This window comes from Stomoxys calcitrans, chromosome 2, assembly GCF_963082655.1.
Source record: "Stomoxys calcitrans chromosome 2, idStoCalc2.1, whole genome shotgun sequence".
Classification (NCBI taxonomy): domain Eukaryota; kingdom Metazoa; phylum Arthropoda; class Insecta; order Diptera; family Muscidae; genus Stomoxys; species Stomoxys calcitrans.
The window spans coordinates 235,913,548-235,940,066 of NC_081553.1; the positions used below are offsets into that span (position 1 = coordinate 235,913,548).

General features: G+C 35.7%; 4 protein-coding genes across 5 annotated transcripts in view; 2 read left to right on the plus strand and 2 right to left on the minus strand.

Annotated features, from left to right (window-relative positions):
• Positions 1-1,852: 1,852 nt before the first annotated feature.
• On the minus strand, positions 1,853-4,964 carry LOC106081614 (arfaptin-2). Its single transcript, XM_013243707.2, has 6 exons — positions 4,590-4,964; positions 4,285-4,533; positions 3,724-4,222; positions 3,478-3,643; positions 2,151-2,258; positions 1,853-2,086 (listed from the first exon to the last, which is right to left on the minus strand). Exons 2-6 carry the CDS (start codon positions 4,448-4,450, stop codon positions 2,042-2,044), a joined length of 984 nt encoding a protein of 327 aa, XP_013099161.1. The 5' UTR covers positions 4,451-4,533; positions 4,590-4,964; the 3' UTR covers positions 1,853-2,041.
• A 1,612-nt stretch (positions 4,965-6,576) lies between these two features.
• LOC106081615 (uncharacterized) lies at positions 6,577-7,458 on the minus strand. 2 transcript variants are annotated; one of them, XM_013243709.2, is made up of 2 exons: positions 6,987-7,458; positions 6,577-6,930 (listed from the first exon to the last, which is right to left on the minus strand). In XM_013243709.2, the coding sequence occupies exons 1-2, from the start codon at positions 7,397-7,399 to the stop codon at positions 6,603-6,605; spliced, it is 741 nt and encodes a 246-aa protein (XP_013099163.1). In that variant the 5' UTR covers positions 7,400-7,458; the 3' UTR covers positions 6,577-6,602. The 2 variants fall into 2 exon arrangements, with proteins under 2 accessions (XP_013099163.1, XP_013099162.1); XM_013243708.2 differs by having other exon boundaries at positions 6,577-6,933.
• Positions 7,459-10,529: 3,071 nt separating this feature from the next.
• Positions 10,530-12,131, plus strand: LOC106081613 (chitobiosyldiphosphodolichol beta-mannosyltransferase). Its single transcript, XM_013243704.2, has 3 exons — positions 10,530-11,152; positions 11,214-11,494; positions 11,549-12,131. The coding sequence occupies exons 1-3, from the start codon at positions 10,590-10,592 to the stop codon at positions 12,055-12,057; spliced, it is 1,353 nt and encodes a 450-aa protein (XP_013099158.1). The 5' UTR covers positions 10,530-10,589; the 3' UTR covers positions 12,058-12,131.
• A 3,538-nt stretch (positions 12,132-15,669) lies between these two features.
• LOC106081610 (protein tincar) overlaps positions 15,670-26,519 on the plus strand; it is a 90,126-nt gene continuing 79,276 nt past the window's right edge. Inside the window, exon 1 of the mRNA XM_013243699.2 lies at positions 15,670-16,095. The gene's annotated coding sequence lies outside the window, so the exon portion shown is untranslated. The remainder of the gene's footprint in view (positions 16,096-26,519) is intronic.

Here is a 26,519-nt window from a genome sequence, read left to right on the forward strand (position 1 = left end):
TGTAATAAACCACAAATAGATGAACTGTAGGATTCCAACGATTGCTAATGGGTGTAGAAGTTACAAGATGGGGAAATGTGGCGGTTGAAGTATTAGAGAAAAGTGACTCGTACATTTTAACTACAAAGTTGCACTTACAGGGTGCAGGGAGTATCTAACGAGAACTTCAATCAAGATAGGGTCAATAAACATGGATCAAACAAATATACGAAGTTAAAACCGAATGCTTTAATTGAACATAAACACTATTTATTTTATGGATTGAAATCATTTGAGAAATTTGATGAGAATATGCGTTCTAGCTAAGAAATGGGAGGGTTTGCAAGAATAAAGCCAAGAAAATATTTCGTTTTGCGTTTTCAAAAACCGGAACAGGACTGATAAACAAACAAGTATGTATGGAAAAAAACAGGTGTATTTTAGTAGGAGGGCAGGGGCAAGCATATTTGCGTATGACGGCGAAGTCTGGCTGGCACAAATATCAGAAAAATATTCAGCTGTAGCTATCGGTCACAATTGCATTAAGACCAATCACATGCTGACGATAATTTCAAGTTTTGCTAAATAATAAGACCTTCATTATTGCCAATTCTAAATGATTGTAGGAAGAAATATATAAGCCGTCACATATCAATGAGTGCTCCCCGATTCAAGTTTAAGCTCAAAGGTAAGGATCCTCCTTTTTATGGACCAGTCCGAAGGTGTTCCACAGTGCGATACCTCTTAGGGGAGAAGTTTTTACATCGAATAGTACATCAAAAATGTCGCCAGCATAGGAGGGGATATCCACCGCGGAATATTTTTTCTCCACAAGATTCAAACCCAGGCGTTCAGTGTCATAGGCGGACGTGCTAACCTCTGCACTACGGTGGTATCTTTTCTACCAAGTGGTGTGGTTAGGCAGGGAGCCGTTCGAACTCGCTATAAAAAAGAGGTCCCTTATTATTGAGCTTAAACTTAAATATCCCCTGTTCCTTAATTAAATGTTCATGGGAAATTTAGTAGTAAGAAAAAATTTTTAATAGCGTCTTAAATAGTGCTACTGTATTTCAAATACACTGCCTACATTGGCCCGGATATAGTCTCTGTGCCACAGCACCAGCCCGTGCCACATATATGCATGTGGAGATAGCGATCCTCTTGAAACTCTTATAGGTGAGCAAGCTCGTTCCGGTCCAAAGGACGGCTCGCCGCGGGAACGTGATTGCCATTGGTTATTTAAAGACGCCAATAAATCGCCTTGTCACATCGAACATCTTGGACACTCAGTATTGTTCGCAACTGCAATTGCAGCTAATCCGCACACTGTGGCCGCTCCTGGCAACTATTAGCAGAGCTTTCCACGATAACGATCAATCCCATGGTAGCCGGTTGTACGTACCGGATTGGATCGATGTAGTCTTTCATCTGCAAGGGCTGCCACCTCAGAGTCCAACACACTGCTAAAACAATAACAACAACGATAACGATGAACACCACACAAATCGGAGCTAAAAGTTCTAGCCTGTGTGGTGCTCATAGTTATCCCGTGCCGGATTAACTGTGCGAGTTTCTGTAAGTGAGTCTGTATAAAAAAAATAAATTGCCTTTCTAACCTAACTTGTGCTGTAGTGTACGGTAGTTTAGCCCACAAAACATAACACAGGTAAGCTTGTCCACCTATGACGTGAACGCCACCTATGACGTGAACCACGGAGATTCTCATTGGGCTATAACTTAAATCATGGGAAAAGTAATTATAAATGCAGTTGGATTTTAAAAAAATGGAAACAATTTGTGACTATTGACATGCTCTGTGCGGGTGTATAAAGGAATTTCATAAGGTTTTTCTTCAATAATACACCAAATAATGTCAAGTATGCTGTTCTCGTTTAATATAAGTTCAATTAAATTTAGTACATAAAAAGCCATAAAAATACATATATGTACGATTTATTCATTTAATGTTTTTTTAGTTAATTAACCATAAGATTATATGAGTGGACAAGAGAAAATACTTTTGGTTTTGTTCAAGGAATATTCAGATTTTCTGTAAAGTTTACTACTGCTCAAGCCACGACCCTGTAACTGAATTAGGCGATTTTAACTGGAAATATAAATCATTAACCATGTTATAAAAATGAAAGTTAGACGAATATCAACCATAATACCTTAATATTAAATTGTTTTAATGTTGTTTCGAGAGCAGCAGCATTTCCCGAAAAATACGCGGAAATTGCATTGTGCAAAAGCACCAATTGCTTATGCATTACTTTAATCTGTAACGAAAATAATTTCTTTTTATATATAGTGGGTATTGATTGCAGTGCATAATTAAAACAAGTAAAAACGAGCTAAGTTCGGTTGGGCCGAATCTTGGCTATCCACCACCAAAGATTCCCTTGAAAATGTAATCTAATTTACTCAGTTTGTATTTGAATTATTTTACAGCAATCAAATAGGAAATTGGTTAAGGCTTCACTGGACTCAAAAAGTCATATCGGGATATTGACCGATTCGAATAAATTTCAGCCAAATCTGATGGAAATGAATGAATGAATAATTTTTTCATCTGCTAGTGGTTATATGAACAACTCACTTTATGTTAGGATGGCCAGATTATAAAATCTTCTTCCTAAAAGATTTCTCGTTGTCGAACTGCACGTATCGTAAACAACTTCTTCAACTTGTTTAGTCAATCTTGCAGTAACGATGCTAAGATTTTGAGTAGTTATATGGTATTTTAAAAACTTTTTAAAGGTATGTCAATATATTTTTACAGCTAAATTAATATAAGGAAATTTATTCAATCAAGCAAGCATTTAAAAAAATTGTTACTCATTTTAATTTACTGAGTAGTTTCTCAGGGATTCTTTTACAATTTTCTAGGTGGGATCCTTCATTGTATTGATTTTTATTTTCTTCTTTTTAATATATATTTTATTTTTAAATGAAAAAATGTTATTTTTCAAACATGAGGGTAGTTCAATGTAATTTGTTCAAATCAGTGTCATGTGGTTTCGATATACATTATCCAAATAAAATAAATTGAGGCTTCTAGGTGCTTAAAAAGTCAACTCCGAAGATCGGTTCATATGAGACCTATATCAGTTTATAGGCCGATTTCATCCAAATCGGATTAAAATTGAGGTCTGTAGGGGCTCAAGAAGTGAAAAACGGTGTTAGGTTTATATGGAGGCGGGAGGAAACTGAAGCTATGGACATGCACGTTGCGTGGTGCGCCATTGAAAGACATATCTGGCTAGCTTTAGTGACGGGAATATTACCCTTAAATATTTAATCATTTATTCCAGGAGACGTTGTGCTCTTCAGAGGGTTCAAAGAGATTACCTAACGCGTACCATACAACCTTATTTCAATTTTATGGGGAGGTTTAAATGATTTTATCTTTAGAAAATTATTATGAAATTTTCAAAGTGAATTTCTATAATTTTTAAGTTAAAAAATAAATTCTTAAATTATTTGTTCCATACGTACCCTGTTTTCATCTAAAAACTGCATTTTAATGGCAACATCATCTCTTAACTTCTCATACAGTTCTTTGTGTTGTGTATAATTCTTCTGAATGTCTTCGGCTGTTGATGACTGTGGTATTTCCGGTTTACTATTTTCTAAATCCATACGATATGCATCGAATTCAACCCTATGCGAGAAGAGGCAGAAAGAACAAACGTAAGGTCAATTATTACCTGACAATAGCAGCCGTGGTGATCATACACATACCTGGCAGTCTCATATTGCCTTATGGTGAGTAGAGTGTCATCGATGGTCTTATTGCACAATGTATTCACAGATGATATAAAAAAATTGAGAGCATTCAAAAGAAGTTCTCCATTCTTCGTTAAAGATCGTTGGGTTTCCGAGTTGCAATTGAATTCCTTCTGCAGCTCGGGATTCTTCTGAGCCAAATCTGCAAATGCATCTGCCAAAGCATGCTGTGTGACCACAACATGATGGAAATGTGAACTAAAGGCTCGCGCAAGACGTAAAACCGATAGGTATTTGCGTTGTGTATCCCGGAGTTGCTCAATTTGCGCCTCCAATTCAGAGTCCACTGTACGTACAGATTTCCCTAACTTTTCCAGCATTATCTGACGTGTACATTTGTATGTGGATATGCTCCAATTTTTGATACTATCAATTTTTGAGGCACCAGTACGAAGTATACTAGAATCCATACCATTATGTGGAGGACTTCTGGGGGACATGGGTGTTGTGGGTGCTACAAATTTAGAATGTTAACGTTTCCCCTATAGAGCACAATGTACATTTCAGCTGACTCACCTGAATGGTTTCTTAACGGTAAACTAGTGGGTGGTGATTTAAAGGGGGGTGTGCAGCTGCTAGAATCTTCAGTTCCAGTGTGAACAGCATTGTCGCTGTCATTCATTGATGGCGTATCCTTTAGCATTTCATGTATGCTCCGTTCTACACGCACCGAATGGGCCATATCAAGCTCTTCCTTTTATCGTTCTATAAATTTTTCTTACTTTCTATGTTCAACAGAGTAGAGTTCACTGACTTCTTTTTTTCCTGCAATGTAATGGGATATTCTTGTTTGGCCTATTGTTAGAAAATTGCGCCTATACCCAGTTTTAATCCGAACACTTGATGAATCGACTTATTTATCTCTTATTATCATTGCATTGATTCAGTTTACATCACCCACCAATCAATTTCGTGGAGTATATCCAATGGAAAAAAGTTACCGTGAAATTAACGAAGAGGAAGTAGTAGTCGACGCTCAGAAAATTTTCATATCATATGTCAGTGATGACAGTCCTTCTTTGTAATCAGGGTTGTTTTCCTAATTCCTCAAATCGATGTCATCGATGACGCACAACCACACAAAAGGCACAGAAAGTCGGATTGCGCGGTAAACGGTAAATATTTTTACGTGTAATTATCCTTATCTAAACATTAGCACCGGAATACACAAAACTTAAAACAGCTTTATAGCAGGTTTATTTGGCATCTGTCAAATAAGCCTACTTTAACTTTGTGAATATGGGCATATATATTTCATTTGTAAATTTCCTGCAACGATTGCCAAAAAGGTATGTTATCGATAAACGATAAATTAAATGTGAATATAAAATGCGTAAAAAAAAATGAAATAATGTCGATTTCAAAGCCTTTCTCTTAATTTTATGGATTTTAAAAAGTAAATATATAATTTCTAAGCATTTACAGTGCCCAAAAACCCATGGACGCAACCCCCATGTTTTTCTTCAAAAAATGGGTTTAAAATCGAAATTTTTAAATAGAATAAAACTATTCGAATTCAAAGGGTTTATTTAGATAGTTAGCCCATGAAATTTTCAATTTTTAAAGCCCCAAAATTTTTTGAGTTGAGCACACAGAAGGAAAGTTAATGGCCCAAAAAACCCCATGGACGCAAACCCCATGTTTTTTCTTCAAAAAAAAATGAGCTCAAAATCGAAATTTGAGTTTTTAGTACACTTAAATTGGATAAAACTATACGAGATCAAAAGTGCTGTAACTCCAACAAATTTTCGAATTTGGAAGATTCAAATGCATCATTTTATTTGAAATTCGAAGCAGAATCATTTGAGTTAGATCGTTTTCTCAATTTAGCACTTTTATTTGATTTTTATTGATATCATGTGGTAACAGACAATAACACGTACCTTGCAACGCATAGTACAACACAGGAACCGACTTATTTACATAAACGGCTGCAATCGTTCCAAATACTTCCTTTTAATTATGTATTTTTTTAATGACCGAATATGTTTGACTTACCTTGTTTTTATAAAATTTAAGAAGCCGAAAATTATTTGTAGAAATATTGACAAAATTTTGTATGGAATTGTACGTTGACACAAGACTTAGGTAATATAGGTATATTAAGAACTTTGTGCTTCTTAAAACGACTTAGGCGAATGAAGGGCAAAAAAATCTATATTTCATCATACGAGTTTAAACTCCTAGAGAGTTCATTGTCGAATTTTGTGTGGGTGTGATTATTTCAAATCGATTCTCACTGGCCTCCATTTGAAAACTGTTTGACCTTTGGAGTGTCATTTACTATTGTGGTCTCCAATTTTCTGTGAGGCTTTCTTTTTACAGTGAAGTTCAAGATCAGCGTGCCACAAAGCGACGCCTCTTTGTGGGATAGTTTTAAAAGACTGAAATAGTAAAAATACAATTTCCTAACATCTCTAGCATTCCGTCAATTGAATACAACTGCAAAGTACCATAGCCGAATTAAAGGAAAACAGCAAAAAACATTTTTTTAAGAGGAACAATTGCGAGCTATTAATGAAAAAATCACATCATCTATATAAATTTTTCAATATTGATATGACATGCATTGTAAAGCAGAGGCAGAGAAAATCATGTATGGTGACCCGCAACGTGGCGTTTTGCACAGACCCTAGGGAAAAATCTGAAGCTAAAACTAAACTTACAAAGGATTCCCGCTATTTTTGATTGTTAACATTAACTACTCTGTATGAAAATTTGTTAAGTACACCAAATTATTAACTAATTAAAAAATATTTTGTAAAAGAATGGATTAGATTACCCATCATACAATCATACATGAGTTAGTTAAAAATTTTTACATTCATATTTATTTAATTTAATAAATACTCCTCGCCATTAACTGAATGATGCTCATTTGATACTCTATTGACTTCTTCAAGCTTTGAATATTCCACCAAATCAGAGGTAAACTTTTTGACTAGATGCAGCGCCTGCATTTCGCTCATTTCTATAAGTGAAGAAGCAAGAAATTCCCCAAAAGCTTTAAATTTCTTATTGTACTGCTCTTCTGATTCTATGGAGATTCTTCTGTTTATTGGTGGTGGTGGAGTGTTTGGTTCCTCGACAATATTCTCGCGCAGAGGTATGTGTGCCGGCCGCTGTGTATTGTTGACATTGTCATTTGTAGCATAGTCATTCCTACTAAGAAAATAATAACAATTAAATTATACTTGAACACGATTTGGAATTGGTACCTCTCATTATCTTCCTCATCACTAGATGTGTTATTCATTTGTATTTTTGGCTGCATCAAATAGTGGCGACGTTTTTTGGTGAATTCTATCAGAAACGCTAAACTATCATAAAGTGGCCAGTTGGAAACTATCGATCCATCGGCAAGAACATCGACTCGGCGTTTCTCAACGTTAAATCTGTTCCGTAACTGTATCATGCGGTTTTTTACTACAGATTCTGATGAATTTAAAATATTGGCAATGAGACGCCAGTGTCTGTTGGCTAAAGCTTTATTTCGGTAGTCCGGGTGATCTCTGTCATATAAAATCGGGAATTTCTTTACCTCCTCTATTAAATTGCCATCAATGTTGTTAATTATTTTGGTTTCACTCAACCGCGGCCTACCCCTTTTTCTTTTTACCAAAACCGACATTTTTTTTAAGTAGTGAATATTTATATTTATTATTAAATTTTTGTTTACTAGCTATCACAGACAATGAATAGATAGATAAGTCATCGACTCTTTTAAGGTGCCTCTTAAAGGTTCAAACTGCTTATTTAGTTTGAGGAACGGCGCGTTAAAAAAGGCAACTCTGTAAAACAAATGTCAAAAATCAACTCGCAAAAGCTAAACAATTTTTTTAACTTTGTCACCTACAAACACTACTTCACGTGTTGCAACACAGAATTACGCTCCCTTTCAAGCGTCGAAGTAGAAAATTTTTTAATTTTTCCGTGTTGTTTTTGTGTTATTTGTGTACAGAGTTAAATTTTTGCAACGCGACGCTCAAAACCAAAGCTCAACGCGGTCATTCTATTCTTAAAAGAGTCGATGGTATAAAGATTAGTATTGGGTTGCCCAAAAAGTAATTGCGGATTTTTCATATAGTCGGCGTTGACAAATTTTTTCACAGCTTGTGAACCTGTAATTGCATTCTTTCTTCTGTCAGCTATTAGCTGTTACTTTTAGCTTGCTTTAGAAAAAAAGTGCGAAAAAGTATATTTGATTAAAGTTCATTCTAAGTTTTATTAAAAATGCATTTACTTTCTTTTAAAAAATCCGCAATTACTTTTTGAGCAACCCAATAATAAACGAAGAATATTAAGAGAAGAGAGAATATCAAGAGAACTGTGAATGAATAACGAATATGATTTTGCTTGTTTGCAATCGATTGTGGACATTTTTTGCTTTAAATTTAAAATTAATTTTACAAAACACTTCTTAACTTTTTTAGCTTCTCTTTGTTGGTGGCCATTTTTCATTGGGAACAATGGGTTATCTAGTAAATGGAAAGTCTGTGCTAGCTATTAGGGAAATAAAAATCGATTTTTTACTAATCGATTATACGATTTTTTGTATAAAAAACAGTGTTGCCGTTTTTCGCTTTTTACCACTGAAATTGGTGGGATTAAACGGCCTTGTATACAAAACTTATAGCACGTTTAGATTGAAATTTTTGTGACGTGGATTTTACTAAATCCAAAAACAAATCTTGGCTGTTTACACTGCGTTTTTGGGGATTTAAGTGACATACACAAGTGTAAATGCATATACATGATTATGCATATCACACACATCCATGCACAGTTCATGTAACAGTTGCTCTAATGATTCGTGATGTTGTTGGTGAAAAAACGTTTACGATTTAAATCGTATTGAACCATAGAATGCATTTTTAACAGATATTTGGTGTGTTTGATTTTGGTACTATATGGAGAAAATCACGATTAATTTCTTGTTTGCTGTGTAAAAGCTGTTACTATATTCGGTTTTTCGGTGAAACTCCATATAAAAAATAAGCGGAAAATATTGATGAAAAGTGTTGTTTCTCTATAACTTGTTCTTTCATCTAGGGAAAATGTACATTTCTCGACGCCCAAAAGAGCACAATCACAGACGGTGCGCAACAAGTCGTTTTTTTACGTAAAAAAACCCGATCGCCAAATTTGTAACTTTAGCTAAGTGTTTGTTAGTGTTAGTGATCTTGCTCACACGTACTTACTCAGGGTGGAAAACAATGTTATTTGTGGATGCATAAATAAAAAAGAATTTGTGTATAAATAAATTTAAAAAATGTTTCTTTCATAGCAACGCGGATTTAAAAAGGTAGTCTCATGCGAACAGCTGCTAACAGCAGGAAGATGTTGAAACATAACAAGTGGAAGATGTTGAAATATTTTGGAAGATGTTGAAATATTTTGGAGAGTTGTTTAACTTATACCAAAGAAAATACTACCAAAAATATTAGTTATATTTACAAATAAAAGCTACATTCGTTTCTCTTTAAATAGTTTTGTGTATCATTATTTATTAATTTGGTTGAAATTACAACAACATATATGAATTTGAGAAAGGTCCACACACTCACATTTATGTGTAACATGCACGTAAGCAGCTGATAAATTGATTGGTGTCATATTAATTTTTATATGTAAATGGCAACATTTTGGCCACAAAAACCCAAAAAAATCAAATGTGGTAACCGAGTCAAACCATCGAAAGAACGATTTAGGAAAAATTTCCCAAAAAAAAAAACGTAGTACCAGCCTTAAAACACGTGAAAAAAATTAACAAAATGTGGAAAATTTTTAAAATCTAAACAAATCATTTGACATAAGAATGTATTTGGATAAAACTCTGTAATAGAAATATATACATGGAAAACAATTAAATTTATTAAGATTTGTACGGAAATTTTATAAATAATTGGTGTTAATTTTATTTTGTCTTTCACAATAGAGATATTTCGGCAAGTGGCCACACTTATATGTGAGAAACACATCATGGCAATCCTGACAAGAGATGTTCTACATAAGGCTGTACTGATAATTTATCTAAAACGTCGTTGCACAGGGATAGATATCATTTTCGTAAAAATTTCATTGCACAGCACGATATAATAATTAAATGAAACACAGATAACAATAGCTTTAAAAAGTCAAAATATATTAAATCGTGTTTCTAATTTGGTCCCAACTTTGCTTCCTGTGTTGTCTATAGTTTTCTGTTTTGATATTTGGCAGCAATTGGGCAAATTCGAGTATTAGATTTAGCTTTGAATACTTTGAAGGTGGCACATAAATTGTATCTGTGTTAAGAAATGTTCATTGCAAATTTACCTATGAACATTCCATTAAGGAACAGGGGCTAACAAAGAAATGTTCATATACTGAATAACATAATTCTGAATAACAATTCTCTAGAAGTTTTTTTCCTACCCCCTTTTCCCTTCCGAAGTGGCAAAATTGCTCAGGATTTTAATAAATCACATTTATGAACTCCGAGAAACATTTATTTAAAATTCAAATTACTAGTTTATTTTGTTGATATTTAATTATTTCAGATGTGGTGTCAGTGCTGCCAACGTTAAAGTATTAAACATTAAACGGAAAGATCGTTTAATTTATCCATAAGCTGGCGAGTCCGCTAAACTGTTGAATAAAGTCTGAATGTCGTAATAATATATTTACGTTGCTTTGACTAATTCGAACGCTACTGTTATGCTTTTGATTTTTTTTTATCTGATAACAGCTGACTTATGTTCTTCCTGTTGACGTATTGTTTCATTTGCATCTTTTATAGTTTGATCTTTGCAATATTTTTTTTTATTTTTCCATTTAAAATGGTTGAACCAAAACCATGCAGACGAAATGTTTGTATAGTCGTTTTGGGAGATATTGGTCGCAGTCCACGCATGGAATATCACGCGACTAGTTTCCTGGAGCACAACTATAATGTGGACTTGATAGGTTACGTGGAAAGTAAACCTTTGGAGGTGTTGTGCTCCGCACCTGGATGTAAAATACACGAGCTTACGCCGGTACCGGTAACCAACCTGACTCCTATGTTGAAATTGATTTTTAAAACAATTTGGCAAACTCTAAGCCTTATGATAGCATTGGCCTCAATAAGGCGGCCAATAAACTTCCTGCTGCTACAAAATCCCCCTGGTATACCAGCACTGGCAGTATGCTATCTGTACTGTCTTTTGACACGGACAAAATTCATAATAGACTGGCATAACTATACCTATACGATATTAGCGCTTGGAATGGCTGGGGGAGAGAAGAATCGATTTTGCCGGGTGGCAAAGTGGATTGAAAAACAATTCGGTTCCAAAGCGGACGCCAACTTTTGTGTGACACAGGCAATGAAAGAAGATCTGACAAACAACTGGAACATAAGGTTTGTTGGTTGTTGATAATTATAATTTTTTTCTTATTGCCTGCTTTGTTTACTTCTTCAGCAATGTCACAGTTTTATATGACCGGCCACCGCCGCAATTTCATCCGGTCGATTTATCGGCCAAACATGAGTTATTCATGAAGCTTTCAAAAGAGTATCACCAATTTTTACCAACTCGTTATGATGATCTAAAAGAATCGGGGGTTTTAGAGTGTACTGCCCTGACGCAAAAGCTCAGTAATGGCAACGTGCTTTATAAACCACAACGAATGGCTATATTGGTATCATCCACCAGTTGGACGCCAGACGAAGACTTTAGCATTCTTTTGGAAGCCTTGAAGGGTATAAAATGAGTTTTAGCGCACTATTTGTTTCATAACCATCTTACTTTTTCAGTCTACGAAAAAGAAGCCGCAAATAGGCCGCAAAATTTTCCTTACTTACTGTGCATAATAACTGGAAAGGGACCTCAAAAGGAAGACTACCAGAAGAAAATTGAAATACTGAAAATGTCTCGTGTTGGTATAATAACACCGTGGTTGGAAACTGAAGATTACCCGACAGTCTTGGCTGCTGCCGACTTAGGTGTCTGTTTGCATTGGAGTTCCAGTGGCTTAGACCTCCCCATGAAAGTTGTGGATATGTTCGGTTGCGGCCTACCAGTTTGTGCCTACGGCTTCAAATGCATTAATGAGCTGGTAAAACCGGGACAAAATGGATTTATTTTTCAAAACAAGCAGGAACTTGCAGAACAATTAATCTTCTGGTTCGAAAATTTTCCCAGTAACCCTAGTCTTATTGAATCCAAAGAGATATTTCGAAAAAACATGTTAACATTCCAATCATTGAGATGGCACGAAAACTGGTCCAATGTGGCTTTGCCAATATTTAGCACTTATATATGACTAATAAATTTTATACATTAATATAAGGAAAGAAGAAAAGTTAATAAATTAGTGAAACTTAAACTTAAACTAAAGGCGTTTCTGAACCGATTTTAATTTTTTACTGATTTTTAAAGCTGATAAAATGTACTATTCTCTAATAGAGATATTTCTATGTAATTTAAAATGATTAGAGGGAAGGTATTTGTAAGACGATATGCAAAATTGCAGGGCCCTAGAAGGTTATTCAGTCAAAAGTTATGCGGGTAAGAATAAAAAAAAAGCTCTTTGCTTTTCCTGTCCAATGCAAATGCAAAACAATACGCACACAACAAGTTCTCAGTTCTCATGTGGACCACCTCCATCAGGAGACAAGTTCCTACAAGTGTGAAGACATAACTATAAGCAATCTAAGCAATACCTTTTGGGCTGTTATCGCAGAGACCATCCAAATCATCATTTTGTGGATAGATATCCACAGCTTAGAAGCCTTAAGGTAGATCTACATGATCTAGAGCGTGAGGTTCAGCGCTACAAGAGAGAACCTCTAGATCAAGCGGCATATTAAGCAGGTTTAGGCAAAATGGCTACCGGGTGAATGTAGTCCTTGGTGAACGACCGCCTCCCATTACACTTGAATAAATAGACATCCACCGGCAAACCAGAGTAGGTCTGGCTCAATTACGTTCCGGCAGATGCAGCCGCCTCAACTTTTACAGAGCAAGGATTGGTGCCGACGTGCCAGATGTATGTCCCGATTGTAACCAGGGACCGCACAATACACGTCACCTGTTTAACTGCCCGGCCAGACCCACTCGACTCAGACGCAGATCTCTGTGGACGCAACCCATCTCAAGCTGAGTATTCTGTTCAGTTTTTCAGGCGGAATGCTGTCCATATAAAAAAAAAACGTCGGCGGAACGTTGGCTAAAAATAGGCGGAAAGGAGTACTCTGCTTATAGGGAGGAAAATTACAAAATATTATTATAGTGGCTGCAGTGGTTCGTTTTTCCTTATTTATTTGAGAAAAGTATATAAAATGAAGAAAAAGAAAAGTATAGAAAAGTATATAAAAAAGAAAAGAAAACAATAAGTGCACATAAAGAGACGCGTTTTGGTATGGAAACGAAAACATTGGATTGCTGTCAAAATTGCTCGCGAAACAATTAAGAATTTCAGCGGGTATTCCGAGAGCAGAAAAGAATACCAACCCTTGGTCGCAGAGTTCCTGAGCCTTGACACTCAGCATAATCAAGCAGACGAAAGATAGAACACAACAACAACAAAAGACATAGCATCACTTAATTTTCGTAATTTTTTTATTTCTAACTCGCATAACTTATGACTGAATAATCGGATATGCTAATGTGTTGCATCTAAATTACTGCAAATTTTGTAAGCAATTTAAATCTGTAATTTAATGTAAATATCTTTTCTCAAATGTCTTCGCAATTTATGAAATACTAGGTCAGTCTCGGTATAAGTTGTATAAGTCGAATATCGAGATATTTGGCACAAAATACAATGCTTTTATAGGTCTTGATCGGAATCGGAAGATAAATGCACATTTCGCAGTGTAAGCAAAAATTTGTAGGTGATGGCCAAAACGGTATGCCCACATATGTCCCAAGCCTTCTAGGCGCCGAAATTTTGCATATCATCTAACAAATAACTTCTCTCTTATCATTTCCAATTTCATTGATATATTCGTTAAAAAATTGCAACGGATTTTCCCATCTTTTAAATCTTACGAATGCGTAATTTGTCATGAATGTATAGGAAAATCACAGAGTTGTCCACATTGGGTAGCAATTTTTGCTCATATTTTAAAATATTTTATATATAGAATATACATATATGTTTGGAAAGGTCAGGACGTGTTTTATACCAAAACGCTCAAGTTGAAAAATATTAAATTAGTTTCGGATTATTTGAGTAAGACTCAAAATGAGCCCAAAATATGTAATTTTGTCAAAACAAAAATACAATTTTTAACTTTGAAGCAGGGTATTCTATCAGCTTTCGGAATTGTTGCGAAAAACTATAACAATGTGAAATTGTTTGTACTAGCACCATCTTGCATCCATATTACACTAGGATTAATTGTTTTTAAGTGCTCCTGTTTTATATGCAGCTTGACAGTTGTGCACGTGAAAAGCCGAAAATCAATTTCTTTATATGGAGCTTGACAGTTGTTCATGTAAAAAGCCGAATAGAGCACATTCCCTAACAAAACCACTTGTTTGCCACAAAAATGAGTCATTCAAAGCATGTGAGCCCAAATAAATGCCTAAATTGTGCTAAATAAACACAGCCCTGAGTCAAGCTGACATATTTCAGGGCACAATTAGGCATTTATTTGGGTTCTCATGCTTTGAATGTTGAACGTTTTTGTGGCAAACGAGTCGTTTTGACTATATTTGTAAAGAAAAAACGAGTCGTTTTTAGAGCATTTGAAAGGAAAAATAAATCGTTTGTTCAAAACAGCTTTGGTCTGAACATTAGACAAACCTATAACAAGCTTTTTTTAGTCAAGAGACGAAACCTATTGAAATTGGAAAAAAATCGGTTCAGATTTAGATGTAGCTCCCATATATATGTTCGTTCGATTTTGAGAAATATTGCAATAAAGTGCACATTTGTTAACCGATTCTCTCGAAGTTTGGAAGAAAAGGATTTTCTTATTACTCTCGACATTACTGTTGAATTTCATAGAAATTTGTACAGATTTGGATATAGCTCCCATATATATACATATATTGCCAGATTTTCACTTCTGGAGCTACTCCAATCTTCCCATAATTTTGCACAACGCTTTCCTCGACAACTACCACAATATCTAAGTAGTTAGGTCGAAATCGGAATCGAAATGTTTGTCTGATTTTGAGCAATATTGCAATAATATGGTTATTTGTTAGCCATTTCTTTCAAAATTTGGCAGGATGGATTTTTTTTTCTTAATCTCGATATTGCTGATGAATTTCATAGAAATCGGTTCAGATTTAAATATAGCTTCCGTATACATATAAACCGCCATATTTGAACATATAGAGCTGTAGTTAGTACATTTTTGAACATATTTACCCAAAATTTTTGTTATGGATTGTTTTATAACCCATCTGAAAACCTCCACCGATGTCCATTAAATTCGGTTCAGAATAAAATATAACTCCAAATTTCCACCTGAAATGTAGGTGTAGGGTATTATATAGAGGCAACGCCCGACTTTCCTTACTTGTTTTTTTGAAAAACTGTAAAAGCCCTCGTGAAAATAAGAATAGAATACCAACCAAAAGACACAATGGGAAAATGGTAAATCATACTGAACTTCTTAAAAAAATCAATGCGAGTTCCATTTATTCTCAGCATACATATAGGTATATATTTTTAAATAATTTTATAAAATTTGACCATTAATACTTTTAAAATTAGTATATCTTCAACACCATGCAACAAACTTTCGACGCAAAACATTCGCTACACAAGAGAATACAGGAACCCTATGGGGTTGCTCTTTGTGTGTGGATGGATATGTACTGCTGCGCTGCTGCGCGTCAGAGCATTTCTACACTACACAATACAATATACACGAAACGAATTTTAGCTTCATTCGCTCTTTGGCTCACTCGCGAAGTGGAAGTGTAGCTCGGGATTCGCCAAATTCGGTAGAATAAATGTAAAACAAAAAAAAAAACTTCTAATTCATAGGTACCAATAAATATTGAAAAATATACATATGTATATGTATATTTGTGTGTGGCTTGGAACATATTGAAAATCAAAGGAGAAGCCCAGTTAAAGTTAGTGACCAAAGCGTTAACATATCAGAAATATATTTTCAAAATAAACAAAAGTTAGTAAACGTCGTGAGTGTGTTTGTGATTTTCTGCGTAGTAGTGTGTGTATATCTCTTTCAATAAATATAATTAAAATACAATGACTAGTGGTGTTCGGTATCTACAGTTCGTTTGTCCATGCACAATCTTTGTTCCTTATGTTGGATACTGAAATGTGAAATGGAATCAAATTTAGCACTATTTATCCCCACCAGGATGTCTGGTAAGTTTTCAATTGGAGTTTGATTGTCATTTTAATAGGCAGGCAATACACGCAAATACAATGTGCGTAGACAAAATTTAGTACCACAAATCCCAACAACATCATTTGGCCATATGCAAGAGACATATCTCAAATGGCAGTGTGTGTAGGTATGTCGTGCATTAAGTACGAACTTTAACACGTCACGAAAAGTGTCCATCCATTTTGTTTGTTAAGCTTGCCGGCATTTACATTTTGGCCGTCGTCTGCTTGTGCAATTTACCGGTAAAACAAAACACATAACCAAACGCACACATACGCCTATACACCCACAATAACACATCTATATCCGTGTAGTGTGGTGAGATAAATTGCGGCATTTCCTCGTCGTCGTCGTCGTTGTCTATAACAAACTGACTCGAACTAACGGCCCGCAGTCAACTAGGCAGCTCCATGCGTTGAACTCAGCCACAATCCTCCCATCGCCACCCACAGACGGTGTACAGACCGTCATCTCCTTTATGCTCATGCCAAACTTTCTAACGTTATGGCAAAGGGTGAGTAGAATTGCGGAAGAGCACTAACTGGTTGTTTTCTTCTTGATTATTCTCTCACTCTCTCTCTCTCTCCCTCTCTTGATGGCTGCTCGTTGTCATTGTATTTAACGGTAATATGGAAATGATAACAAAAACACCAATGAAATCTGAACTCTGAGTGCGAGTATATTTGTAAAGAACTGATGGTGATTTACCTTCAGCATTCGTTTGGGTCAAAATCAACATCATCATGTCGATGCAAAAAACTTTTCAAAGTATAGCAATAATTTGGTCATGAACACATATCCAAAGAAAGTTCATAAAAGTATTGCCAATAGCCGCTTCAGCATGGGTCAATAATTTCGTTTCCGCGTATCGCTGCGAACCTTTTTATTTTTTATTTAATTTTTCATACCGCACATAAAGTTTGTAACGTAGTGTTTATCGTTGTTATGGAACTGAAGAGGGTTGCAACAATGAAAAGGCCACGCATGGCAATCTTTTTTGCCGCAAATATGTATGGCAAAGAAGGTGGCATACTGGTCTGAGTGCGACTGTTTTTTTTCCCATAGTAAGGAAGAAAAAACAAACCAAAGTTTAGTGTGTACGACATTGGGAGATGCCTTTCAGCATATGGTTCATGAACATGTCCTTTGGGTGAGCAAGTAGTAAAAGAAATAGTGGCCCGTGTGCGCGCCTTGTGCTTTTTTTGAACTGGATTATTGATTGTCAGTTGCACGAAGTCTTTTCTTTGATGCGTGTTTATCCTATTTATATACGACGCACACTGATTCCCATAATTCCCCCCAACGCCATTGGTGTTTTCTCCAACGAAAGGTATTTCATACTGTGCAAAAAAGTGCTTGGAAAAAATTAGCACTAGTCGTAAAAGCTTTGAGCAGAGTGAAATCATCAGATGATGTTTACTTTCAGCGTTACACGTAGCCTGATTTAATACGTCCCATGTGCAGACATATGATGAAGCTCCTACAGTGAAGCCTACAGTTCATAGCATTTTAATTTGTAGCCTTGAAATTAAATCTACATCCCAATTTGGAATATGAGACTTTAATTTTGCTACCAAAAGCTAATTCCTTCAGCCGTTGGCTGGCTTTCAATGTGTTACGGTTCATACACACCAACAATGTTGTTAATAGTTTATATTCAAAGAATAGAACAGTAAAGATCTTCAAAAACAGTAAGGCAAGAGTGCGTTGTTTTAACATTTGACTGACTTTATGAATCGAGATTTGGGAGTGCAAAATTCCGCTTCCACAATTTTACATTTCCAATGTGGGTCTACAAGTTTTACTTTGTTTTTTAAAGCACAACAGGACACAAGCAAACTTGTTTCCGAAATATTGGTCTCAGGCCCTAGATCAGGTTAGGTAAGAGTGGTCAATTGTGAAACTACAGTAGTGACAACCCAAGGCTTCTGGTAGGAATCGAATCCACGACCCACAGTGTCGTGAGTTCATGGTAAAGTTGGCCAAAAATAGAAGGAGTTAACATTGGTGGATGAAAGATGTTTTTAATTATTAGAGAAGACTTAGACAAATAATGGTCATTATAGGGCCACGTTTTGTAGTAGGTCCCATATGGGCTGAACTTCCAATATTACTTCCCGAAACATTTGAAACAAAGACTCTTTTGAGCCTCTCCCCACCCATTCCAGATATGGGCAAAATCGGATCATTTTCTACATAGCTGCTATATAAACTGATCTCCCGATTAATGGTTTTGTCCAATAGAAGACCTATTTTTCAGCCGATTGTACAGAAACGCCCGTACTGATATAGTTACCATATAGCTTGGATATAGTTACCATATAGACCGATCCTTCGATATGAATGTCGGGACCATTTGCCATATTTTCATTTTTCTTTTGGACAATATCTATCATAGATGTTGGAAGTCAAAATAACCCACTGCATGCAAAATTTGAGCTAAATCGTATAGCAATTACGGCTTCCAGGGGTTCAAGATGTCAAATCGAAAAGAAGGTTTATGTGGGCGCTATATCAGATTATGGACGGAATTGCACCATACTTGGCAAAATGCAAATTGCAAATTGATCATTCCATTAAGGAATTGGGGCAAACTTTTCACAAATCAATGCTGTCCGATTTAATTTTAAGATCAATGATAAGCGACCTCCTTTTTATAGCCGAGTCCAAACGGCGTGCCGCAGAGCGACACCTCTTTGGGGAGAAGTTTTTAAATGGCAAAGTACCTCACAAATGTCGCCAGCATTAGGAGGGTATAACCACCGCTGACATTTTTTCTGATTTTCCTGCAAGGATTCGAACCCAGGCGTTCAGGGCGGAAATTTTTACCTCTGCGCTACAGTGGCCATACTTGGCACGGTTATTGAAAGTTATAACCAAACGCTGCGTTCAAAATTACCAAATCTTATAACAATAACGGCTCCCAGGGCCTCAAGATGTCAAATCGGGAGATAGGTTTATATGGGAGCTATATCAGGTTATGGTTATGGACGGATTTTGACCGTACTTTGCACGGTTGTTGGAGGCCATAACATAACACCTTGTGCAAAATTTCAGAAAAATTAAAAAAAAAAAAACTGAGGTTTCTATTGGATCAAGAATTCAAATATATGGGAGTTATCCAATCCCATCCTATGGATGTGGGTTTAAAACAATTAGTAACTTTTGTTAAGACAGGGAAATGGAGCTGATACTTTTACAGCTTTAGGAACATAATTTTTAAGACTTAGTAAACCAAAAAACTAAGGCGAACGTTTTCAAAAAAAAATTTTCCTGATCCACTTAAATTGGGTTTCATTCCACGAGATCGTCTTAAGTAGTACTTCAGATTTGGGTAACTGTAAACTTCATATGATCAATGCCTATATGCAAAGAAACATAATGCCACATTATTTATATCTGATATAAATAAATTCTTATCTGATTTAACTGAAATGCAGCATAATGAATAGGAATTAATTTCCAAAATATTTTTTCTAAAATGAATTTTTTCCGAAAATATTAAGAAGCATATAGAGGAAGTTCTTTTAAAAGTAAATAAATTGTGTGATCGTTCAATTTCATGTAGATTAATCTAAAAATACTGTTGTCTGCAAAAAACTCCCATTTGCCCTTTTCATTCATGAAAAGTATACGCAGATGCTTGAGTTTGTATACCATTTGAGACAGATTTCGTTCGTATGCGGCTATATTTAGCTATTGCATTCTGTAAAATCGTATAAGCAAATTTTATATACATCTTTTTTTTCGTATGCCTTCACTTCACTAGCCTCCACTTCAAAGGTATCTGTAGAGAAAATAAGGTAATTGAAATTGAAGCCAACGGGAATATGAATAACCAATTGTCAGCGCTTCTTTACAATTTTATGCAAAATCGAAAATTTGCCATCTCTTATTTTGCAAATCGAAATTTTTAAGTCATTATAGATTTACAAAATAAAATTTTATTGCGATATACTACCGCATTTGCTAAATAATAGGAAATAAAATTTCGATTTTGCATTAAAATTCGGACCCTTTTGTTAACCTACCGGGCATCATCATTCTTTAAAATTGGTGTTGTACTGCTCATGGACGCAATTACTTTTTGACATTTGGACAACCCGTTTCAGATTTAAATAAAGCTTCCCCTTTCGTCAAAATGATGTAAGTAAAAATAAACAAACACCACAGGAGAAGCCTTATGTTAAATTCAACGTAGCGACAGATTACAGCCTTCGGTCGAAAAGGGAACTCAGGACCCTGCACTAGTGTAGCTGAGATAGCTACCAAATAACAAATATAGAGTACGATTAATTCAACATGAAAAAATTAATATAAATCGGAAATGAATTGGCTCGTATAGAGGCTCCAAAACCGTATACTTAAGCCGGTTTAACGACAATTACCTTACTTCAGTTGGCCATAAGACAACATTAGTTCCTCTAGCCCAATGTGGAATGAATTTCCTAGCTCCTCCATCTTCTGCGCTCTTTCATCAATCTCTAGCACCCAATTTCGAGGTGTCTTTCCCCACTGGATCTCTACATCGGAGTTTTGGTCTTCCCCTTTTGCGTATTCTATTATGGTGGCCTTTAAGACTTTTTAGCTGAAGCTTCTTCATTCATTCTGACAACATGATCTAACCAACGTTTTCGTTCTATTTGTCAAAGGATGGGTGAGTGGGTAAAGTTCTAAATTAAAAATGTTTATTAATTCAAAAAATTTTATTGTGGGTTAAAAATAAAGAAAAATAATATGTCAGAGCTCGGTTGAGATACTTCTCCCGTAACGACCAAAACAAGACTCTCTGCTGCACTCATCTTCATCAGATTGGACTGCTGTCCAGAGTTGGCATCATGTGTAATTCAAAAGGGTAGCCACCATAAAAAAACGGATGACAACTCGGTCAACCTGACGATAACTCTTCATCGAGTTATAAGGGCTCTTCGGAATGATTCTCACGATGACCATCTTCTTGATAAACTTCATCAAGCTCTGGAAACAAGGCACATCACAGTTTCATCCTGTCACTGCTAGCCACAGTGTTGAATTTATTTGATTTTGCGATGCTCTCTCTCGATGTCTTCAATGGGGTATGTGTAGAATGGAAAAACTTTCTTGACGATGTATGGGTTTCTGTACTCTGCATCAAGTTTCTTAGATTCCCCAGTGATCGACATTGCACTCTCAATCAAAACTAGATCGACTTCGTTGTACTGGAAAGGTGGTTTATATTTTGCGTCAAACCTGTCTTTCCACATCTCTCTTGCTGCTAAGATGTTATTTATGGCATCCCCTCGGCGTTCGCCTGGAGTCCTCATTTCCTTGTCATCGGCAACCGCAGACAAAAGTTTGTAACCACTGGTGTCACGTAATTGAAAATCGAAAATAAGATCAATAGGTGAATACTTAGTCGTAACATTGACCGACGTATTGATCTTCCATTGGACATGTCTGAGTTCGTTTCGTTCATCTACTTCAATCTGATAATAAACGGACATAGAATCACTAGTTGTAAAATATCTTTTACCAGAAAGTGTCGACAACACACCATCCACAGTAGACATTGGCCATAGCTGTTTCTCAGTTGCCTCATTTAAAGCCCGATCCTCACCATTTGCCTTTGGCGCTAGTACAATCGGCGTTGCGTATAACGATGTTGACAAACGAATAATGTCTTTCAAAAGCTCGTTCACTATTCGGTCGACCACTTGTTGTTTCGAAATCGATGTCGCAAATGATTTTCTCACGACCGGTTTGGCAGATGTTAACGATATCTCCATTTTTATAAACGAAATAGTTCCTTCCTTTGAAGTGTTCGCCACATCGAATATTATTGTCCTTTAAAGAATACACCTGGCACTGTCCATTTTCAATTACCACTCAGCCATTCACCATAATATCCAATTGGAACTTCACAGGTCATTTTTTTTTATCACAGACAACAAAAAGTTCACAATCATAGCTTTGTCCGTCAATTGTTAATTTAATGCTTGCTGTCTAACGCGCACAATGATATTCGCTTCATGCGACACCTTTCTCGGCTACGAATTACTTTAGCAGGGAAACCGCACTTGTGAAGGAGTGTTTTTAGTCGTCAAAGTGAATTTTTTTGACATTTGTGTGCAGAGTTGCATTTTTTAAGGCGATGCTCATCAACGAAATTGTATGAGCTGTTTAGGCCTTAAGGGATTTCTGTCGATGTATATGTTGTTGTCTGCACATAAATTGTATTCGTCTTCGTAACAAGCGAATACGCAAGCGCCTCGTCGTCAAAATATGCAGAGACACTTTCGCCGTCCATATTCTTGTCATTGCTATAGTCGACCAACAAAAGTGGTTGTTTTTCGTGTCTGCTTTGCTGTTCCGTCATATTTACCGCACGCTTAAGGTCAAAACCGAATAAGCGCGTTGAGCTTTGGTTTTGAGCGTCGCGTTGAAAATATGCAACTCTGCACACAAATTCCACAAAAGTAACACGGAGAAATTAAAAAATGTTCAACTTTGACGCTTGAAAGCGAAGCAGTGTTTTTCAAACGTCAAAGTTAAAAATTGTTTATCTTTTGCGAGTAGCATTGCATTTTTGCATATTTCAACGAGACGCTCCTCAACGCGCTCGTTCTGTTTAGGCGTTTAGTCTTAGAACTATGTCTCCTCCTTCCGAAACGGCAAGAAAAATAGTGTGTCAGAGGTCGGTTGAGACGCTTCTCCGTTTACGACCAAACAACACTCTCTGCTTCATTGGATTTGACAGCTGCCCCGAGTTGCCGTGATGTGTAATTCAAAAGGGCAGCCATCATAAAAAACAAAATGGCATATTTTAAAATGTCTAAGTACGCGATTCATACGACGCCTATATTCTCCATCAACACAGACTGGACCATATATTTAACGAAGGACCTTTCTCTCAAACACTCCAAGCACTACCTTACCTGGTTTTGCAAGTTCCCGTGCTTTGGAGCCATACAAAAGCACGGGCAGTACCAGTGTCTGGTATTGTGTGATTTTTGTCTGTCGAGAGGTTGCTTGGCTCCTGAGCAGCTTGCTAAATCCAAAGAAGCATCTGTTAGCCGATATTATCCTTCGTTTCCTTTCAAAACTGGTGACATTTGTTTCATTCACGGCGGTGCATAGGTAGATAAAGTTGCCAGCTATCTCAAAGTTGTACTTCCCTTCTCTCTCCATTTTCTTTACCTGTTCGGATGTATAGGGCCTTGTGGGAGTTGATACCATCTATTGTACTATTTCTTATCTCTATTTACTGACAGACCCTCTTTTGCTCATTCTCTTTCGATACTTTCAAAGGCTGCAATCACTTCTTTCAGTGACCGAGCCATTATGTCGACAGCGAGTAGCATATGTTCTATTCACACCTGCATCTCTATAATCTTCTCCAGCAGGATATTAAAGAGATCACACGGTAGGCTGTTTCCCTGGCTGAAACCTCGTTTGGCATTGAACGGTTCGGAGACGTTCTTTTCTATTTTAACTGAGGAACATTTACCATCATGCGTCATGCTGCAAACGAACATTAGGCAAAATAGTAGCTATATTTTTTTGCTCAATGGTCGTTTACTTGATAACGTTAAAATAGGAAATACAATCTCCCAACAAAGTCATCAATTGAAGTACATACTACCAAATACCTAAAATAACGATATTCTTAATTCAACAAGCAAACCTAAAGATTGTGTATTTTTCCCTCATGCTACTTTCAAATTTGTATACAGACTTCTATTTGACATGCATCAAATAACCGATATGAGCAAATAAATGTCACATATCTTTGAGTGGTATATGAGTATGAATGTGTGAATGCAAATATTTTGCTAACTTTTTGTGTGGATTAAGAACTTTCTCTAAATCCTTTCATGATGAAGAATCATTCCATACAAAAAATAAAAAAAAATGTAAAGTATGTATGTTTACACGGGCAAAATTAAAATCTAGGTTTAGTTAAGAAATTTGTACATTCAGTTAAAAAATTCGCTGAAATCGAGCATGTAATCGAATTTGTATTATTGATTAACACTTTCGTAATGTAGATTTATGACAAGCTCAAAAATCCAAGTAAAACACTTATTAACTCAATAAACCACATAATTTGAAAGTTGTTCCTTAACTCAAATAACATTTTTACCAATTTGATAAAAAAAAATAATTGATATTTTTTGCATTAATAAAAAAATCTTTATTTTATTGGATTACATTGCTGATAAAATATTAATATTAAATATTAAAATATTAATGTTTAAATTATATTTGCTAAAAGAAAGAAGAAAAATTGGATTTCCTGTATGATTGGATACCGTCCGTAAAAAGTATAATGAACAAAAGAATTTATATACATATTAAAATTAATAGTAATAAACACAAATCTTAGCATTTTGCGCACAATATCACAAAATCTAGATCCACATGAAGGAATACTGCATTTGTTATTTTCGTCGTTTTCCGAGCCAATATAGTATCTAAAGGAATAATAACATATTAAAATAAAATAATATTTATAAATACCTCGTCTACCTTCTTCCATGTCCTCAAATTTCTTTCGTATGGAATGTACTTATTTCAATTGTTCACAATCTAATTTTTTCTGCTTTACACTATTTTAGCATAACATTTTTATACCCACCACCGTAGGATAGGGGGTATATTCATTTAGTCATACCATTTGGAACACATCGAAACATCAATTTCCGACCCTACAAAGTATATATTTTTCGGATCGCCGTAAAATTTTAGGATAATTTAACGATGTCGGTGTGTCTGTAATCACTCTACAGCCTTCAAAAATTGAGATACAGAGCTGAAATTTGGCACAGCTACGTTTTTTGAGCACGCTGGTTAAGTTCTTGAACGGGCCAAATCGGACCATATTTGGATATAGCTGCTATATAGACCGATTTTTCGATAAAGGGTCTTATGCCCATAAATGCTTTATTTTCCATCCGATTTCGCTGGCCTCCCGACATCTGACCCAAATATGGTCCATATCGGACTATATTTATATTAGCTGCCACATGTACCGATCTGTCGATTAAGGGTCTGAAGCCCATAAAAGCTTTATTTATTACTTGATTTCGCTGAAATTTGAAACAGAGGGTTATTTTAAGCCTTTTTAAGGGGTACTGTTTGTTATTATTTACAATTCTTCATTTGAAATACGTTTTGGCCAGAAAATTCAAAGTATTTGTTGTACGCAGCGATTTTTAAAAACTTGGTTTTTGCGGGAAGTCGCTAGTGTCAAGCTCCAAGTTGTACAGCCATATAATAAAATATATTTCACACTACTATTGCAGATTCTGACTTTTTTTATGATATGAGATGTCACTGCATCTCCAAACTTTATTGAGTTAAAGAAAGCCACTTCTCTTTGTAATTTTGCTGTCAAGATAGGAAAAGTTGTCGACATCTTCAATGGCATGGGCGTTTAGTTCAATTTTGCTCAAAGCAATGGCAAAGAGACAAATATCATCCTCGTAGTCGATGTCTCCAAGAAAATCGTTCATACCCCAGGTCTGTAAAGTGTATAATGAAAAAATTATTTATTTATTGAAATTTCAATATATAAATAATTTCGCGCATAATCTCTCGAAGAACTGGTACACAGGAAGGGACGCCGTTTTTGAAGTTATGAGTCAGTAAGTCTGCCAGTCAATATTAAGACGCTAAAATTATAGATGGGCAATTAAATATACCAATACAATTGGGTAGTACAATGCTAGATTTTCCTTTTTGCACTCCTCCAATGAAAAAATTTATTTTAATATAAAATAATTTCATTTTATGCAATCGTAAATACGTTTGTGATGTGAACATTCGCAAGTTGTTGGACTTTTTAAAGCGATCTGGACGGTTCAACGGTAGGAACTAGCAGGCATATTCTTTCTCCTGTTCCTGTGGTATCACAATGGTTGAAAACATCTAAGTGAGTCTGAGACTGCCACTTTAACGTAAACTTAAATGCATTTGACACTTTCTAGATTTTTTTGCAAGTTTATTTTCGCCTAGCCCCGTGTTTTCTTGAATTTCATCAAGGATTCAAGAAATGTGAAGCAAGAAATTTTGTTTTTGCATTCAATGGTGTATGCGTACATATATTTAGGTTACTTGCACGTCTGTTGGGATAACATGTGTGTGAAAGAGAACACAATATCATCTTGCTTATTGTAGAAACAGGTATATACCGTTTATGCTGTTAAATAGCAATTTTAATTCGTACAATAAAAAGTTTATTAAAAAGCGTCTTGTTTACCGTCACAATTCAATGCAAAATAGAATTTAAATGTATAAAGTTATCAAAGTAAATAATCACTATTTTACAACTGTTTTTATATATCAATACCATGTTTAGTTGACCAAATATAAGTCAATATTTTTTCCGTGTATATGAAGTAAGCTGACTCCCACGAATGAA

What these genes read in the sequence shown, in the direction of transcription:
- LOC106081614 (XM_013243707.2), bottom strand. Translation starts at nt 4,450, where the DNA reads ATGGCCCATTCGGTGCGTGTAGAACGGAGCATACATGAAATGCTAAAG. An exon ending in AGGCAATATGAGACTGCCAG is followed by an intron (nt 3,644 to 3,723) that starts GTATGTGTATGA and finishes CTTCTCGCATAG; the next exon opens with GGTTGAATTCGATGCATATC. An exon ending in TAAAACAATTTAATATTAAG is followed by an intron (nt 2,087 to 2,150) that starts GTATTATGGTTG and finishes TTATATTTCCAG; the next exon opens with TTAAAATCGCCTAATTCAGT.
- LOC106081615 (XM_013243708.2), bottom strand. Translation starts at nt 7,399, where the DNA reads ATGTCGGTTTTGGTAAAAAGAAAAAGGGGTAGGCCGCGGTTGAGTGAA. An exon ending in GATGAGGAAGATAATGAGAG is followed by an intron (nt 6,934 to 6,986) that starts GTACCAATTCCA and finishes TTATTTTCTTAG; the next exon opens with TAGGAATGACTATGCTACAA.
- LOC106081613 (XM_013243704.2), top strand. Translation starts at nt 10,590, where the DNA reads ATGGTTGAACCAAAACCATGCAGACGAAATGTTTGTATAGTCGTTTTG. An exon ending in ACAAACAACTGGAACATAAG is followed by an intron (nt 11,153 to 11,213) that starts GTTTGTTGGTTG and finishes TTACTTCTTCAG; the next exon opens with CAATGTCACAGTTTTATATG. An exon ending in TCTTTTGGAAGCCTTGAAGG is followed by an intron (nt 11,495 to 11,548) that starts GTATAAAATGAG and finishes TTACTTTTTCAG; the next exon opens with TCTACGAAAAAGAAGCCGCA.